The sequence below is a fragment of the Xyrauchen texanus genome, chromosome 27 (genome assembly GCF_025860055.1).
Source record: "Xyrauchen texanus isolate HMW12.3.18 chromosome 27, RBS_HiC_50CHRs, whole genome shotgun sequence".
NCBI lineage: Eukaryota > Metazoa > Chordata > Actinopteri > Cypriniformes > Catostomidae > Xyrauchen > Xyrauchen texanus.
This window is the reverse complement of record NC_068302.1, coordinates 16507349-16525111: the sequence shown is the minus strand read 5'-3', so window position 1 is coordinate 16525111 and position 17763 is coordinate 16507349. Positions and strand designations below refer to the sequence as shown.

General features: G+C 37.8%; 1 protein-coding gene across 2 annotated transcripts in view; it reads left to right on the top strand.

The window, feature by feature from the left end:
* The window catches only part of ncor2 (nuclear receptor corepressor 2), a 179888-nt gene that overhangs the window by 73187 nt on the left and 88938 nt on the right, over window positions 1–17763 (top strand). For both annotated transcript variants that reach the window (XM_052093921.1, XM_052093920.1), the window contains exon 4: window positions 5778–5955. In XM_052093921.1, coding sequence (XP_051949881.1) covers window positions 5778–5955 — 178 coding nt within the window. The remainder of the gene's footprint in view (window positions 1–5777; window positions 5956–17763) is intronic.

Below are 17763 nucleotides of genomic sequence, written 5' to 3'. Positions count from 1 at the left end.
GTATGTGTGTGTCTTTGTGTGTCCACATGTGTCTGATCCCTGGCTTTGCCAGAGGAAGGGAGAGTCTATTTGATTGCGAAACAGGGTGTGTATACATGTGTGTACATGTGGCTTTAGTGTGTGTGAGGTGTGCTGTGGCCGTTAGGGGTTATTGAGTGCATATGCGTGTATGTGTTTGCTCCTGATCTTTCTTGAGCTACGAGGAGGAGGTGTGTGTGGCTTTGAACCACCTGATCATACAAAGTACATTAGCTCAGCTAGCCCCATTCGGGCCTCATTCAAAACACACATAAACTCCTTGCCCCCTTAAGTCACAGAGGGAACGTTAGTCTGTGAGGATGTACTACCACCAGATCCCAAAAATAATTCTTGTTTTTCTGTAGGATCAGATCAAAACATTGACAAATAAATGTACAACAATGTCCATTCCACAAATTGCACCCATCCCTGTTTTACTATAAAACTAGACAGGAAGGATAGACATGAGGTTGAATCAAAGCGAGAACAAGAGGTGATGTATATATGTGATTTATGAATGTGTGTTGACGTGAATAATGTATTAGTGCAAGGATCAAGCACCTCTCTTATATCACACCCTCTGTCCACCACCGTCATTGCGAGCATCAAGGTCAGTTTATTCCCCACACTTGTGTGAAATGACTCACTCTCGTACCAAGCACTGCAACACAGTGTTGCCACTGCTGCACGCAAACATTCCCATGGTTACGCTCTTCTGTCATCTGGGCAGCCTGTACTTAGCTGTTGATTTGTGAAATAATTGTCGAGGTCATGACCTGCCTTGTCTGATCTTGTGTTCATGTGTACAACTATTACGGGCATTAATAATGTCAAGGCGTGCCATTTAACCCATTCTATATATGTGTAGTAGTGTATGTTAATGTTTTTTGTTATTCTCCAGAGAATTTTGTGTTTGAATGCGTTTGATGATTCAGTCATTCAAGTCTTACTTTTGTTACTTGTAGACTTTATTTGGGAATGCCCCTTTTTCTCTCTTTTTTTTTTTTTTTCATTTGTTTGAATAAATGCTATGTGAGAGTCATTTCAAATCAGCATGAAACCAAAATTAACCCCGTTTGCTCTCTTAGTACACATTCTTGGTCTTATTGTGCATGATTCATTAACCTGTTAACCTTTGCCAGAGCGCCAGCGCACGGAAGAGTTTTTTCCCCCACAAGTTTAATGTTTATGAATAGATTTAACGTGAAAGAACATCATTAATCTTGGCAAACTATATATCATTTTAAAGGTGTAAGCCTCAAGCATCGATGATAGAGCTCTGTTTTTCGATGAAAAGCTTATAACGAATGTATTTCTTGCATTTATGTAAGCAGTACAGATCAAAACACACGTAATCAAAAACGGAGTACATACCAGTAGTGTCGTAATAACGAGCCACACACGCATCCACTGCTAAAAGTTCCAGATTGAATGGAAAGGTGAGGGTCCACTGAATAACATCCCATAGAGCATTTTTAGTCCAAAGAAACAATAACGTTGTAACATCGATGGTTATTCCTTTGTTTACATCGAGTTTCTTCAGGGTGAAGTATCATACTTGTCGGTTATGCAATAAAATTATGCATAAAAACAGACTCCCGGTAGCCGAACGTTATATGGGTGTGTTGCTTAGAGTGTAATGAACAAATTAAGACCGCACACACACACACAAATACAAAGATAGGCAATATATAGGTCAAAATATCCAAACACTGCGGTCAGTTTTTTGATGTCATGATATGCTGATCCTATTATTTTGTCTTTACAACGAAAGCCAATGAAAGAATTGAAATTATATGACTGATAGAAAATGTAGCCAAGCAGTGCACGATTCCAACGATACCCGGAAGTCTAAATTCCTCGCGAACAAGATGTTTTTTATTTATTTGAATCAGCCACTCTCTATTGAGGAGCTAACCTGCGACGTAGGCTGTGACCACACCCCGTCATTTGACAACAAACAAGCCATAGTAAAAAGACGGTTCCCCAGTCAACATCTGTTTTCGCGTCTTACTTACTGGACGGATTATCTCATCAAATGGATCGTCAAAAGAAGTTTTTTCTGCTGAAGATGTTTTATTTGCGATCACTCGAAGCAGCGATGACGAAATTGAGGAGAGTGAAGACAGCGTCGAGGGTGATATGCTTGAGGACGGAAAAGATGGTCCAATTTTACATCGGTGAGTTGCTATGTAACATGCACACATTATACGTGTCTAAACGACTGCCCATCAGTTTGATTGTATGGACGACCTTTAGTATGAATGCTGTCTAAACGACTGCCCATCAGTTTGATTGTATGGACGACCTTTAGTATGAATGCTGTCTAAACGACTGCCCATCAGTTTGATTGTTGATTGAATGGCCAGCCACATAAAAACTATACAGAATTATTTACTTGACATGCGGTGCTAATTATCTTTCCATTCTTTCCCATGCAACAGCTGTGTGGATTATTTTATAACTGAAAAAGCATGGAACAGTGTATATGATGACTAAAATAGCTTGCAGTACCCTTCATAACATTTGGTCATTAGGTTGCTTTTTGAGGTATCCAAGGAGGCTTCTTGGTACCTGGACATAGTCTTGGAAAAATATTGCAGAAATCTCATTTTTCATAATATCTTCCTCAAATGTGAAATATAAACTGATGAGACTTGTGGCTTTCAATCAATTACCTAACTGGATTCCTCCAGGTTTGTTTTCATTTATTTTTTCATAAAATAATGCAATGTTACTTGCAGTACAAATTATCTTCAAGACACTTTAAATTCTATAAATGTTTTTCGGTGTAAGTTTTTTCAACTTTTACATTTGGGTAATAAACTCCAAAGTGTCTTCTTTTTAAATATGTCTAAATTGTGCATGTAGAGCAAATTGTTCAGTAACTACAATTATTTTAGTTTGGGGATGTCATTTCTGGGGATGTGCCTCGGGCAGGGGAGGGAGAAAGGGAACTGACATAGTCTTGGAAAAAAGCTTGCAGGAACCCCATTTTTCATTATATCTTCCTCAAATTTGAAATATAAACTGATGAGACTTGTGGCTTTCAATCCTTTACCTAATTGGATTCCTCCAGGTCTATTTTTATATATTTGTACATGAAATAATAAAACATTTTTGAAGTTCACATTATTTATGAGGCACTTCAACTTTTATAACTTTTTATTTGTTTGAGCATTATCAACTCTGATTTATTGTTAGTAGAGTGCCAAGTGTCTTCTTTCCAAAGAGACCTTAATTGTGCCTGTGGTACACTGTTCTCAGGAGCTATATTTATTTTAATTCAGGTATGTCATTTTCAGCTGTGAGCCCCTGAGTGGGGGTGCAGGTTAACAGGTTAATGTTATTTCAAAGGGAAAGAAAAACATATTTTATTGAAATGGCTTTGCTTTTTGGCAGATGAAAAATAGGCCTTGTGGGTGGGGGAAAATATCATCTAGTAGCATATATCTATTTAGTAGGGATTAGTGATGCACCGAAATGTAAATTCTGGGCCGAAACCAAAACCGAAAATTCAGGATGCACTTGGCCGAAAACCGAATATTTTAAAATAGATTTTATTTTTTAAATAATTGTATTAATATTATACTTTTTAATTAATTTCATGAATTCATCTGAATTGAAAAACTACAAACCAATAAAATGATCACACTTTTATTGAAAGTAACGCACCAAATTAGGACATAAAATATATTAAAATAATATTATATATATTATTCTTTATTCAGTTCTTTAACATTCAAATACATTTTTTTTTATTTTTTTTTTATACCAATTATACTCTATTCTGTTTATGTAAACGTATTTCAATTATTGTGCAAAACAGCAGTAATAGAAGTAAAACCAACCTCAAACTGTCAATGACAGATGTAGGGCTAAACCTATTTTAATGTAATTGCTATACACAGCAAATTGGAAAAGTAAAAGTGGCAGGTTTCTGTTCAAGAACAAAAGTTGCTCAGCTTTCTAGCAGAAGAGACGGTTCCTCTTCTCATCAAGAACATGAGATGCTGCACTGAATAGTCTGTCTCTCTCTCTCTCTCTCTCTCTCTCTCTGTGTGCTGGTGCTTGGGGCAGATAAATACATGAGTGGAGTCCACGATCTTTGTTCATGTACCAGTAGTCAAGAGGATTGTCGCGTTCTGCTTTCGGGTCCTTGGATAACATATAACGTGCGAGTAAGGGCAGGCAATGTATTTTCTGGTGCCCCCCTAGGGAGTTGGTGCATTGGTGCCCTAAGCAGACAGCGTAGTATGTATGCGGTACTGCTTTGAAGTATTTCCACACCGCTGACATCGGCCTTTGCTTGGTAGCGCCGTGATAATGGCTAGATCGATCGAGAGTCAAACCTGAGCAATGAGGGGCAGGGAGACATATATTTTCGGCTCATATTTTCGGACTTTTTTTCTCTTTTGGCCAAAACAAAAAATTAAATATTCGGTGGCTGAAATTTCGGTGCATCCCTAGTAGGGATGTATTGGCCAGCGATCTTTATTAGCCAATTATTGACCAAATTTAAAACCATCTGCAATTTGGTTTTAAGCATGAAAGCACTGATATGAAAAACTGATAGTTTATTTAATAATTTTCACACTTTGTAAAATTGAAATGCACAATCCTGAAATAATGATAGCCACAGAATGTAGAAGGGTTGGCACTCCTAAGAACATGTAATATTTAAATTATAATCATTCGCATCAATGAGGAAAAACGTCGTTTAAGATGTGACCGTTGTCAAAGCAGCACTTTCCTACTGGTTAAACCATCCAAAATGCTTTGAAACCAGTAAACTTTTACTTCTTGGACATTATGGTATCCCTTAAGGCTGAACGGTTGATTGCATTACGAGTGAAATTGCAGAATGGTCATGCACGATTTCTAATGTTCAGTGATTCCATTAACACTTCAGTCAGCATTGTGTAAGCATGTGGCACCCTCTAGCGGTGCATATGGCATTATCCATTATACCACAATAGACATTTGTTCTTGTAGTAACTTTTTATTTTTCCATGATGTGGTTGACATTTTCGTGGAATTGCTCAACATATTTATAATATGAATTTGTGATGTTCAATTATATACAGTACAAACATGTAAAATTTAAGTTCTGTTTTTTTAACGGCAAAAACACAAGTGCCGAAATGTTTAACATCAATTTTATGTTATTAAAAGATTATGCTGCTTGGGAAAAATTTCAGGAAAATATAAATAATTTCAGATTCCACTTCAAGCTTTGGTGATTATAATTATGATGCCATATGTAAGTCTCTTTGAATGGAAGCGTCTGCCATGTTCGGAAACATAAATGGAAGTAATCCTCCACAGTCAACTGCAAACTTGCATTCAGGTCTGGTTCTATTACCATTATGGAATTGTCACTTTTAGAGCCTTAAATATATATATATTTTTAAAACACAGTACATTATGGAAGTGGAAATACTTGCAAAGGATGTTTCTTGTTGACTTCAATGCTAGATGCATTTGTTTGTGTATTGTCAGCATATATTAAGGATTCTGTTTTTATTTTAGACCTTTTTTCACTTCCTTAATAATGGCATAGAAATATAGAATATAGAAGAATTTTGCATAACTGGAATCATAGTCGCCCATCCGAGGCAGTTCAAATGTTAAATGTCAACTCCAGTGTGTGTGAAAAGACTAAATGCTTCCTTAACCTTTTCATCCTAACGTTCTTTATGATTAGGCTAATGTCTGTACATAATTCACCTCTAACTGCTCTTTTCTCCCCCCTACAGAGGTCAAGATCCCCATATCCGGTATGAACACATTTACCTGCAAGATCCCAACAACCAATCAGAGATGGAGTACTCTGAGATGAAGCGACCTCGCTTGGAAATAGGGGCGGAGTCTCTTCTTCGTCATTCTTCCCACCGTCATCCTCTCACCATGGGCGGAGCTGAGGAAATGGGAAAGGTCAGCATTCTAATTTGCAGATGGTTGTTATTCAAAGATAAAAATCACATTGAAAGTTTGGATATTCATTTATAAACAAAGGCAAAGCTACTGATATTAACAGTGTAATTTATGCAAACAGGCAATAGTTACTATATATTGATATAGTCTATACTACCGGTCAATTGTTTTGAAAGACTTACTCATTCTTCATTATAATTGTTTTTTCACATTTTAGAATAATAGTAAAGTCATCAAAACTATGGAATAAAATAAATTGAACTATGGGAATTATGTTGTGACTAAACAAAATCCAAAATAAATCAAAACTGTGTTATATTTTATCATCTTCAAAGTAGTCACCCTTTGCCTAGAATTTGCAGACACGTACTCTTGACATTTTCTCAACCAACTTCTTGAGGTATCACCCGGGGATGCTTTTTAAGCTGCTTTTCTTTATTATTTGGTCCAAGTCATCAATTTCAAAACTCAATTTTAGTTTTATAATTAAATAAATTAATATGGTGGCACAATTATATTTTTGTCTACCAAACTAATTTCAAACATTTAAGCATACGACTTCAGATCGGTACTGTATGTTTTCCTAGTCTCTAGTACTGTTAAACATGGAAGTATCATGTGTTTGGATGGCAATAAGCATATGGAAATTATATGCTAATGGGGTCATACATAATTAAAAAGGAGTTTTAAGCTCTGTGTAAGCTCTGTAAACTATTTTTTTTTTTATTTCTTTTATTTAATTAAAACAAAAATTATATAAAGCTTGTGCATGTTTACACAATCTTTTGCTAGCTGGGATTTATAAAGTACACTTTGCGTAGGTTCTGCCATATGCACGGTTTTATTCAACAGAAAGCTTATTTTGTGTGCAAGCACTAATGTAAAATGAAATATACACCAAGGTCCCTGGTGTTTTTGTTTAGTTGATGCAGAGCCACTGTTATTGGGATGTCTTGCGGTATAAGTAGCTTTAACGTTCACTCTAGCAAACAAAGCACTTAAACTGGCTCTGAATCCTCAGGCTTGTGTGTTATGATTGTGGGATTTGGCTAGAAAGAATGCGGCATGGCTTTCATGGATTAATCGGACTGTAAGAAGAGCGATTATTAAGTCTGTTCAGCTGATCACTTAGTCGATATTTATTGGCCTAGTAAATCAGATTGTCTGTTTCCGTTGGCCGAAGTTTTCATCACAACGGCCTGCACTGCCATTTACCACCGCACATTACTGATGGTCGCAGTGGTGTGTTTATATACTGTTTGGATTGTAAATGGATTATAGATTCTGAATTACGTCAGGGATATCACAACCTCTGACTTTACAGCTGTGACTTTATTTCTTAGGATGTGTGTGTGTGTGTGTGTGTGTGTGTGTGTGTGTTAGAGAGAGCGGGAGGGAATGAGAAAGGGAATTGATATGTGTGTGTGTGTGTGTGCGTGTGCGCGTGTGTGGGTGGTGTAACAGTAAACAGCATAGGCAGATGTTTGGAATAACTTGTGTGTCTCTGCAACTTCGTATGAACTATTTTCTAGGTCAGAGACTCTATGAAGGCTGTGTGTGTTAGGTGTACATGCACCCTCTCTGTAACAACATGCTGCTGCCTCACACTATGACAGATCCATTTCTGTTACTTTTACAACTGTTGGTGCCACTAGACCTTATCAGGTTTTTCCAAGTGTGCATCACATAGCCAACATTTAAAGTGTTTCTTGACTGCTGGAGAGACTCGCTATTCTCTCCCACACTGCAGGACATGGGAGATGAAGCCAACCATATGGGAATAGACACAATGTTATTGGCAAAAGATATCATTATATTTGTAACCTTGTCTATGATTTTTAGCTACAACGTTGGTTTTTTCCCCCTACACTTTGCAGTTTGTGTTCCTTTCCATTTAGCTTAATCACCATTTCCTGTCCTCATAGTGCTGAAGGATTAATAGAAGTAAAATAAAAAATTAGCCCGATTAGGGATGGGCTCGAGTACTCTGAACTCTGAACTATGTAGGCCTGTCATGATTATTAAATAATCGTCTGATCATGGTTATTTAATCTATTGTGCACTTTAAATTACAATCACATGGCTGGTTTGCAGGTCCTTTTGCACCTTCTTGTAGATGCTGGAACTACACCACCGAAGGCATTTTCTCCATAGACAGCCATTCAAAAGTAGCTGTGTTTTATGACTAAATACATTTTTTTTCCAAGAACCATTTCAATTTAAATAATTTCATTACATTATAGCACATCGTCATCCGGTGATGGATTGTTTTTGAAGGGCTCTTAAAAACAGAGTTCACTTCTGTGATTATGCTAATTCCGGGCAGTGAATTTATAAGATGTGCTTTATTTTTTGATTCCATGTGAATTTGCTCCGCACTTGTGTGTCTGTGAATGGGCGCGCTGTTTGTTTTTTCCTCTGGGCGTTCCGTAGTTAAGAAATGTCGTGTGCGTCAGCTGCACTCATGTCATTGTTTAGTTTCAGTTTCATCTGCAATCTGCATAAAAAAAAAAAATTCTGTCACTCCTACAGCAAGCATTCGTCTTTTTCTTTGTTATTATTTACTGTGCAACACAAGCCCAGTGCTAATATTCGGTGATGGATATGTTTCGCATCTTTCCTATGCTGACGTAGTGATGTTTGGGTGAGCTTAAGTTTACATTTGTGGCTTTACTAGCCAGATGCATTTATACTTAACCAGTTTTGTCTGGAATGTGTGCATCTCAAACCACCTCGTGAAGTTTGAGTGATTGGATTGCAATCGGTCTCTAATGCGTTTTGGAGGGCATTTACACCTGGTCTTTTCATGATCGGATAGCTTTCCGAAAACGCATTAAGTGGATTGAAGTCCCATCATAAAAATTAAACTGTAAAACTCATGGCTATGTTTAACATCCTATACTGAAGCTATGGGCGCGTCAGGATAAGAAGAGAAGTGCATGAAGCAATGCACCTGTCATGCAGAGTGCCCACTGTACAAGCCTCTGGAGGCATTGTTATGATCTGGGGTTGCTTCAATTGATCAGGTTTAGGCTCGGCAACATTATGCAGCAATAAAATTAAGTCAGCTAACTACAGTTGCTATACCAAATTTTGGCTTCGGTACGATACCAGCACTGGTACATCGGTATCGCTACATAGGCAACAAATAGCCTCAGATTACTGATTAAATCACACAGAGAGGGCTGGGCGATATGGCAAAAAATATTATCACAATATTTTTTTTCATATCATTCGATATCGATATTTATCACGATATTCAATCACATATGCACATTGCACATTTTTTGGAATTTCCAAAAAAAGAAGAGAAAACTAAATCCTAAACAGTCTTTACAAAACTGCATTGGGGGCTCAGACACAGCCAATGCAGTGGTGTTTGAGGGATCTTCTATGAAAATATGACAATATTATATAGAGTTTATCAATTGAGTGCAGTTATATGAATGTTATAAGATGATGTGTTCATTCTGAATCATAATGAAGGTACATAAGTGTAAATTTATGTCTATAAAGCCCCTATTTGCACTTTTTTTTGTAAAGATTTTTTAATATTATTTAATAGGCGGTGGGCCGAGTCAGTCTATCTCGTTTAGTTTTTGATTTGATAGTTACCCAGCAGCTGTCTGGCTCATTTTTTTTATTTGTCTGTATGAATAATTCACAAAAAGATTACCGATTGTTTCCAACGGCAATTGTTGCACATTAAAGTATAAAAATAGATTTAATTTCGCTAGCTGATCACAAACATTGGCCGGAGTGAGATCCAATCAACGCTTGTGTTGTTACCTTGTTGAATTGATTTGGCCAATCACGTTATTCGTTGAACCGGTGTCGCGTGACTCGCGTCAGTCTGAAGCCAAATGAGTCTACAACCCAACCTGGAGAGACCGGTGTGTCTCGGCAAGACAACGTCAAGGTAAGATTTGTTTTACAATGATTATACACCCCTATATCTTAATGCTTTTCATATAAGTTGTATTTAAGACTGCAAGCTATACTTCGTCGTGAATATATGCGTTGTCGTTGATGAGAACAGTAGCCACGAAAGAATGTTGGTAGTGGAGCAGTAAAGCTAGGTCTAACGGTATGTTGCTTAGGCTAATCCAAATCATTTGGTACATACACAATGAACTAAGCAAAGATTATTCAAATACGGGATAATTACGGGTAAATATTTAAACGGGAAGACAGTAGGAAATAATTTGACAGGTATGTCAAGGTTGGATTGGTTTATAGCAAGCTACCTAGGCTACAAGTAAGCTAGACTAATTATCAGCTAAAAAGAGTGCAAAGCAAAACAAAGAAATTATTTCAAATCAACTTTATAGTGGTAGTCATGGAGTTATATAAGCCATTCATGGTTGAGTGTCACAGTTTATACAATGACACAATTCTGTGCATGGTAGCTTATGCACATATGGTGGAAAAATATTTTATTTAAAGATGGCTGTTTTTGAGCTATTTAACAAAATTATTTGTGGTCAGAACTGCAGTAGTCTTGTCAAGCTCGTTTAAGATGGTTAGCATCTTAATACAAATGTCAAGATGAAAAATGTGATTTAAAATTATCTAGTAATGTGTGCTTTCTGTGTTTATTTATCTGAATATAATTCAGTTGTTTATCTAACACACAGACACGGACAGGACAACATCATATCTCTCCACACCCAAATGACTACAGAGGTGATCGTTGACAATCTTCACATCAACAGCACCATGAATGGAGCAGGTCAAGATCACGGAGTTGCTTAGTATCCACATCACAGATGACCCATCTTGATCTATCGACACCACCAACAGAACCTGGCCAAGAAAGTCCAAAAACCTCTGCACTTCCTCCCACAGTTGAGGAAGGCTCATCTCCAACAAATCCATCCTCTTAACTTTCTATAGGGGAATCATAGAGAGCCTCTTCCTTCCACCCCCACCCTCCAATAACCTAAGGGCAGCTGATTGACTCTTGCACAAATACACTGGTAGTTTACACTATGATGCTGCTACATTGGTTTATTTTTTTTATTTTTAAATTAGCTATGAACATTTGACCCCACTTACACACATATTGTACTGCCTTTTGCTACTTGTCATGTCATCCACTTGCACTGAAATACTATATTAATTAGGGATGAGTCACGATTTTCGAATAGTCGATTAGTTGATTTTATTATAGAATATTGAATAGGATGTGCGGGATGATTGTCTTTAAAAAATCCCCATGTTTTAGTTGTGGTTATAAGTTGCAATCCTGAATTCACATAATATTTTTATACATTTTATAAATATATTCTTAATATTTGTTGTTTTTGTTTCTATGTTTGAGCTTATATATCTCAATATTAATAACAGTCTGGTTAATTTTGAGTCTTGAAATGTAAACTCTCAAGGGTTGGCTTTCTAAATATATGTTGGTTATGTGTATATTCAGAATGACTTCTGAGCAGCAACCTTTTTATTTTGGGGATGTCATGAATGCATCACTTGCCAAATGTAAGTTAAATGCCTACTGTACTCTCTGTGGTTTGCAGGTTCACCGATAAAGTTGTACATTTGAACAATCTTTGCCCAACTTGTCTGGGAAAGGGGGGTTACAGTGCTTTTTACATTTGAGGCCAAATGGATAAAACACCTCATTTTTACCTCAGTATTACTGAACTACAGAACTAAATTTACATTTTTAATGATTTACAGCAAAATTGTAATTTCAAGAACGCAGCTTCCTGGTCATCTGTGTTCATTATTTACATTGGTTGTCAAGGAAACGGGAGGTTTTCTAACGTTATGATTAGTACTCCTGCTTATTTGCCGGTTTAAAAAAGTAAGAGTTTGTAAGGACATTATGCGTCAAATGTGCAAACAACAAAGTTGGAAACAATGTCTGTAGTGCTTATACGATTTTATTACATGACCTCAGCAAAAAAAGACTTACACAGCTGTGAGGTAAGTATTAAATTCATAATTTCGAGGTCCGGCCCACCGCCTATAAATACTCTTTGTACCTCCAACATCTCCAAAGCATTGAAAACCATTGCACTATGTAATGAATATAATGTCTTGGCATTATTGTAAAACATATCTGTAGTATTGTGTACTATGTATATCCCTGGCTTGTTTCTAAAAATAAAAAATAAAATAAAATGTCTGACGCAGGTGTTCATTGATGGGTCCTTAAACAAGCCCTCATAATAAATCTCCAACTGATTGACAAATTCACTTGTGAAATGGATTGCTGTGAACTGTATGCCAATGATTGACTTATCAATATGGTAGTAAACAATACATTGTATTCTATTCTATAATTTTGTAATATTTAAAGATAACTATGTATAATTATTTCATCATTATATATTGATTCATTGTTATATGAGGGGCTTTCTCAGCAAATATTTGTACATGCGATTAATTAATCGGGACACCATGTAATTAATTCGATTAAAAATTTTAATCGATTGACAGCCCTAACGCAATTAATCGCAATGCCCCCGGATTGTAATAAGGAAGATTCCTGAGAAATGCAAGCTTGTAGTACCACCGGTTTACTCCAGAGGGCAGTAATTGAAATTTCAGCTGTGTGGCGAATAACATGTTGCACACAGAAGATAGGAGACACTTCCTGTTTCCACTTTTTCACCATTCATTTAATGCCTCGCTATGGCAACACCATTCAATATATAAAAATCTGTTTGCAACTTCATAGTCTTGGCATAATGTTGTCTAAATGTGGTGACCATCTCATAAATCACCTAGGAGGAGTATTTTAAAGTTCAAAGACTAATTAATAAAATACAAAATGGCTGACTTCCTGTTGTGCAGATGACTATAATTTTGAAAGTTGTCCAGCAAAATTGCATAAACTTTTAACCATACCAAGTGTCTCAAAACACCTAAATATGTATAAGAAAGGAATAACAATTAATGTGTTGCAATGGTATTTAAGATATCAAATATCCCTTTACAATTTTACACCAGCAGTGTCTTGACATTATTCTAAAGAATTAAGCAATTCATGTAAACATTAGAGGGCTATTTCAAATTCTGTTAAAAGTGACATACTTCCTACTGCCAGTTGGTGGTTCTATGACCGTGACTCATAATAGCCACATAAATGTGTTCAGCCTCCATTACCAAACATACTGCTGATTTTTCATAAAAATCATACAATGAACAGATATAAGGAAGATAGATATAAGGAACTTCCTCTTTCACATTTTACCCTTAATTTATTGCCTCGCCATGGCAACACCATTGGATATATCAAAAATCTGTTCGCAATTTAGCATCTTCAATGTCTTGGCATTGGTGTCAGTCACATGAATCCCTTTGGAGAAGTATTCAAAAATTCAGGGCCTACAATTTTCAAATAATGCATATTCAATCCAAAATGGCTGACTTCCTGTTTTGCAGAGCTTTTGGCTGTCAGCACAAAAGTTGTCTGGCTTGAGATATGTATAAAGTTTGGTGAGTGTTTGTGAAAATGGGGGTGCTAAAGAGCCCCCCAAACATGCCCATCTTCAAATATAAAACTGAAGAATTCATTACAAAGGCATTTTTTTACCCCACACTTTGAATAACGGATGCACTTTTGGTGGCATTTTTGCCCCAAGCCCCCCTTAATTTCAAACCCTATTGGCAACTATGCTAAAATAATCACAAAGATCTGAATATTTAGGTTTACAAGGCAATAAGACACATGTACATGAATGATGATCATAAAATGTAGTGACAACACAGTACTGTCCAATGTAAATCAACTGAATATTTTTCACCTGTTTTATTGTCCCCAAGGTGAACATAGCACACCTCAACAAACAGCACGGTTTGAGACATGGTGACTGCTTAAGCATGAAGCACAGAAGTGTCTGAAACACGTTCACACATCTATACACACACAAGTATACCCACAGTCATGTTATTTATTTATTTATTTTTTTTGATACAACTGTTGTCATGGCAGCTGAGAGCTTTTCATGTAGAAAGATCTAGTGGAAATGTCACCATAATAATGTAAAGTCATCTCGTATTTACACACACATTTTTGCGGCTATCCTTATGAAGACTCTCCATAGACATAATGATTTTTATACTGTACAAACTATAAATTCTATCCCCTAACCCTACCCCTTCCCCTAAGCCTAACCCTTAAAACATTTCTGCATTATTACATTTTCAAAAAACATAGGTTAGTATGGTATTTAAGCAATTTGAATTGTGGGGAAACTAGAAAATTCCTCATAAACAACAATTATAGCATAGTACCCTTGTAATTACCAGTTTGTAAACTAAAAGAAATGTCCTCGTAAACGACACACACACACAGCACTCAAGTCAAAATATCACTGCAACATCATTTGTTTATTATTTTTGAGGTTTGAAGAGTGTTCTGTATTGAAAAGAGTATTGTAATTGTGTGTATTTTGAAAATAAGTTATTTCAGGCATACACACTTATTCATGCTCTATTACTTATTCTTAATGTACATATACTCATGAATTTAACAGGGTTTCCGCAGGGCATTAAAAGACATTAAATGGATTTTGCTACAATTAAGGCCTTATATAGCATTAAAAAGCATTAAATGTTATTCCTACAGGCATTAAAAAATGTTGATAGTTTTGAAAAATAATATTACCAATTTATTTTGAATATAGCCTTCACAATTAATAACTTTGATTTGCTGTCGCAAAATATGTACATTGGTGTGATAAACATGCGTGTCCAGTTTGGTAATTGCCTCCGGCCGGTGCAAAATTGACGTAACACTGGATGTTTGGACAGCGGCGGGCTGGGACCTGGAGAAGTTAGAACAGAACGTAAATTTAGTAAAGTTGCAAAGAAATGGGTAAGTGCAAATTCCAGCAAAAGTGGCTAAAAGACAAAGAATTTAGGATATGGTTGCTTACATGGAGCCGTTAAATCTCATATGCAGTCCGACCACAAATCGGCTGTAAAAGGCAGACACCAATTAACTATCTCAAGTTACTTCGCCGTGACCGACAAAGTAACATCTTCAGCAACTACTACTACCACCACAGCTGCTGCTGTAGTGACCACTGCTTCCTGCGGAGCCACTACCGAAGGAAAATCTATCGAACTTTGCCCAGCGTTTGGTTCGAATGCGACGTTGCAGGCAGAGGTGCAGCAACACATATACGTATCAAATGAAGGTGTTTCCGAGTTGTTCCAGGGACTGTTTCCTGATTCGCAAATAGCCAAATCTTTCACCTGTGGAAAGGACAAAACTAGCTACATTTTAAAGTGTGGACTTGCCCCATACTTCAAAATAAACGGATTTCTGCGATTAACAATGCAGGACAATTGTGAACTACTGGCTTCTGTAGCCTCAGCCAGGACCATATACAGGATCTACCTTGATGAAGAGAGGAGCAAGAGAGAGGGTGCCATGCGTGGACTTAAGGGCCATTACATAGTCAACGCGAGCAAGCAACGCAAGTGACGTGAGCGACGCGCTCCCTTTCGTAGTCTAAACGTTGGACGCAAGCAGACGCACGCGTCACGGGCGATGCGTGAAATGCAATACACCGCTTCCGCAACAGGGGGTAGTAGAGTCTGGTGATATTAGTAGAGTCGGGTCACGTCATATTCAGATCAAATGACAACTGAAGAGGAGTGCATATTGCTGATTTTACATAGGCGGCATCAAAGGCAACGCAGAGATAGACGGTGGTATGTTCGCCCTTTAAACCAAAAAAGAGATCAGGATGGTGAGTTTGTGTCTCTGGTGCTTCCCATGCGAAGCATGGATGAGGAGAGACATTTAAATATAAATACGGATGTATGCGTATAAGCTCGCATAATTTTTCCTCTTCGCCCGCCATTGTATTCAAATCTTCTTCTGTAAACATAATATACTTGAATTAATGTACATTACTTGCAATGTCGCCCCCACCGACAAGGCACGGTATTGCGTGCATCGGTGCGTCGCGTATCAAAAACTAGGACGACACATTTGGCTACACATCGATGCATAATGGCGGCCGAAGCATAGCGACGCGTAGCCTTTCAGACTGGTACGCGTACCGATGCGTTGACTGTAAGGGCCCTAAGAGGAAAGCTTTGGAAGATGAGCTGGAAGAACTGAAAAAGAAAAGGGAGGTATTGATGGAGATGTGCGCCAGCCTTCAGAATGATGTCGATCAACTAGCTGAGCAGGCCAAAAACAAATTTAACACCCTCGTGGAATCAAATGATTTCAAAATCTAATACTATGAGGAGATATAAGGACAAATTTACATTTATGCATTTGGCAGACGCTTTTATCCAAAGCGACTTACAGTGCACTTATTACAGGGACAATCCCCCTGGAGCAACCTGGAGTTAAGGGCCTTGCTCAAGGGCCCAACAGTGGCATCTTGGTGGTGCTGGGGCTTGAACCCCTGACCTTCTGGTCAGTAACCCTGAGCCTCAACCACTGAGCCACCACTGCCCTGGTTGAGTGAATTGAAAAATGTTGAGTCAGAGTTGGAACTAAAAGTGAGTTCCGAGTTCCGAGGCACGAAGCTCCCGTTCCACCACATCCCAAAGATGCTCTATTGGGTTGAGATCTGGTGACTGTGGGGGCCATTTTAGTACAGTGAACTCATTGTCATGTTCAAGAAACCAATTTGAAATGATTCGAGATTTGTGACATGGTGCATTATCCTGCTGGAAGTAGCCATCAGAGGATGGGTACATGGTGGCCATAAAGGGATGGACATGGTCAGAAACAATGCTCAGGTAGGCCGTGACATTTAAACGATGCCCAATTGGCACTAAGGGGCCTAAAGTGTGCCAAGAAAACATCCCCCACACCACCACCACCAGCCTGCACAGTGGTAACAAGGCATGATGGATCCATGTTCTCATTCTGTTTACACCAAATTCTGACTCTACCATCTGAATGTCTCAACAGAAATCGAGACTCATCAGACCAGGCAACATTTTTCCAGTCTTCAACTGTCCAATTTTGGTGAGCTCTTGCAAATTGTAGCCTCTTTTTCCTATTTGTAGTGGAGATGAGTGGTACCCGGTGGGGTCTTCTGCTGTTGTAGCCCATCCGCCTCAAGGTTGTGCGTGTTGCGGCTTCACAAATGCTTTGCTGCATACCTCGGTTGTAACGAGTGGTTATTTCAGGCAAAGTTGCTCTTCTATCAGCTTGAATCAGTCAGCCCATTCTCCTCTGACCTCTAACATCAACAAGGCATTTTCGCCCACAGGACTGCCGCATACTGGATGTTTTTCCCTTTTCACACCATTCTTTGTAAACCCTAGAAATGGTTGTGCGTGAAAATCCCAGTAACTGAGCAGATTGTGAAATACTCAGACCTGCCCGTCTGGCACCAACAACCATGCCACGCTCAAAATTGCTTAAATCGCCTTTCTTTCCCATTCTGGCATTCAGTTTGGAGTTCAGGAGATTGTCTTGACCAGGACCACACCCCTAAATGCATTGAAGCAACTGCCATGTGATTGGTTGATTAGATAACTGCATTAATGAGAAACTGAACAGGTGTTCCTAATAATCCTTTAGGTGAGTGTATATGTGTGTGTGTGTATATATATATATATATATATATATATATATATATATATATACACATACATACATACATACATACATGGTTAGTCATGTATGGCATTAAAATAAAATAAAAAAGGCATTAAAAAGCATTAAATTAGATTTGATGATACCTGCAGAAACCCTGTTTAAGTACACAATGAATTTTCAGAAGAATAATCCTGTCTGGCTCCCTCTGTGTGTTTATTTGTGATTCAGTGTTGTGTGTGTGTGTGTGTGTGTGTGTGTGTGTT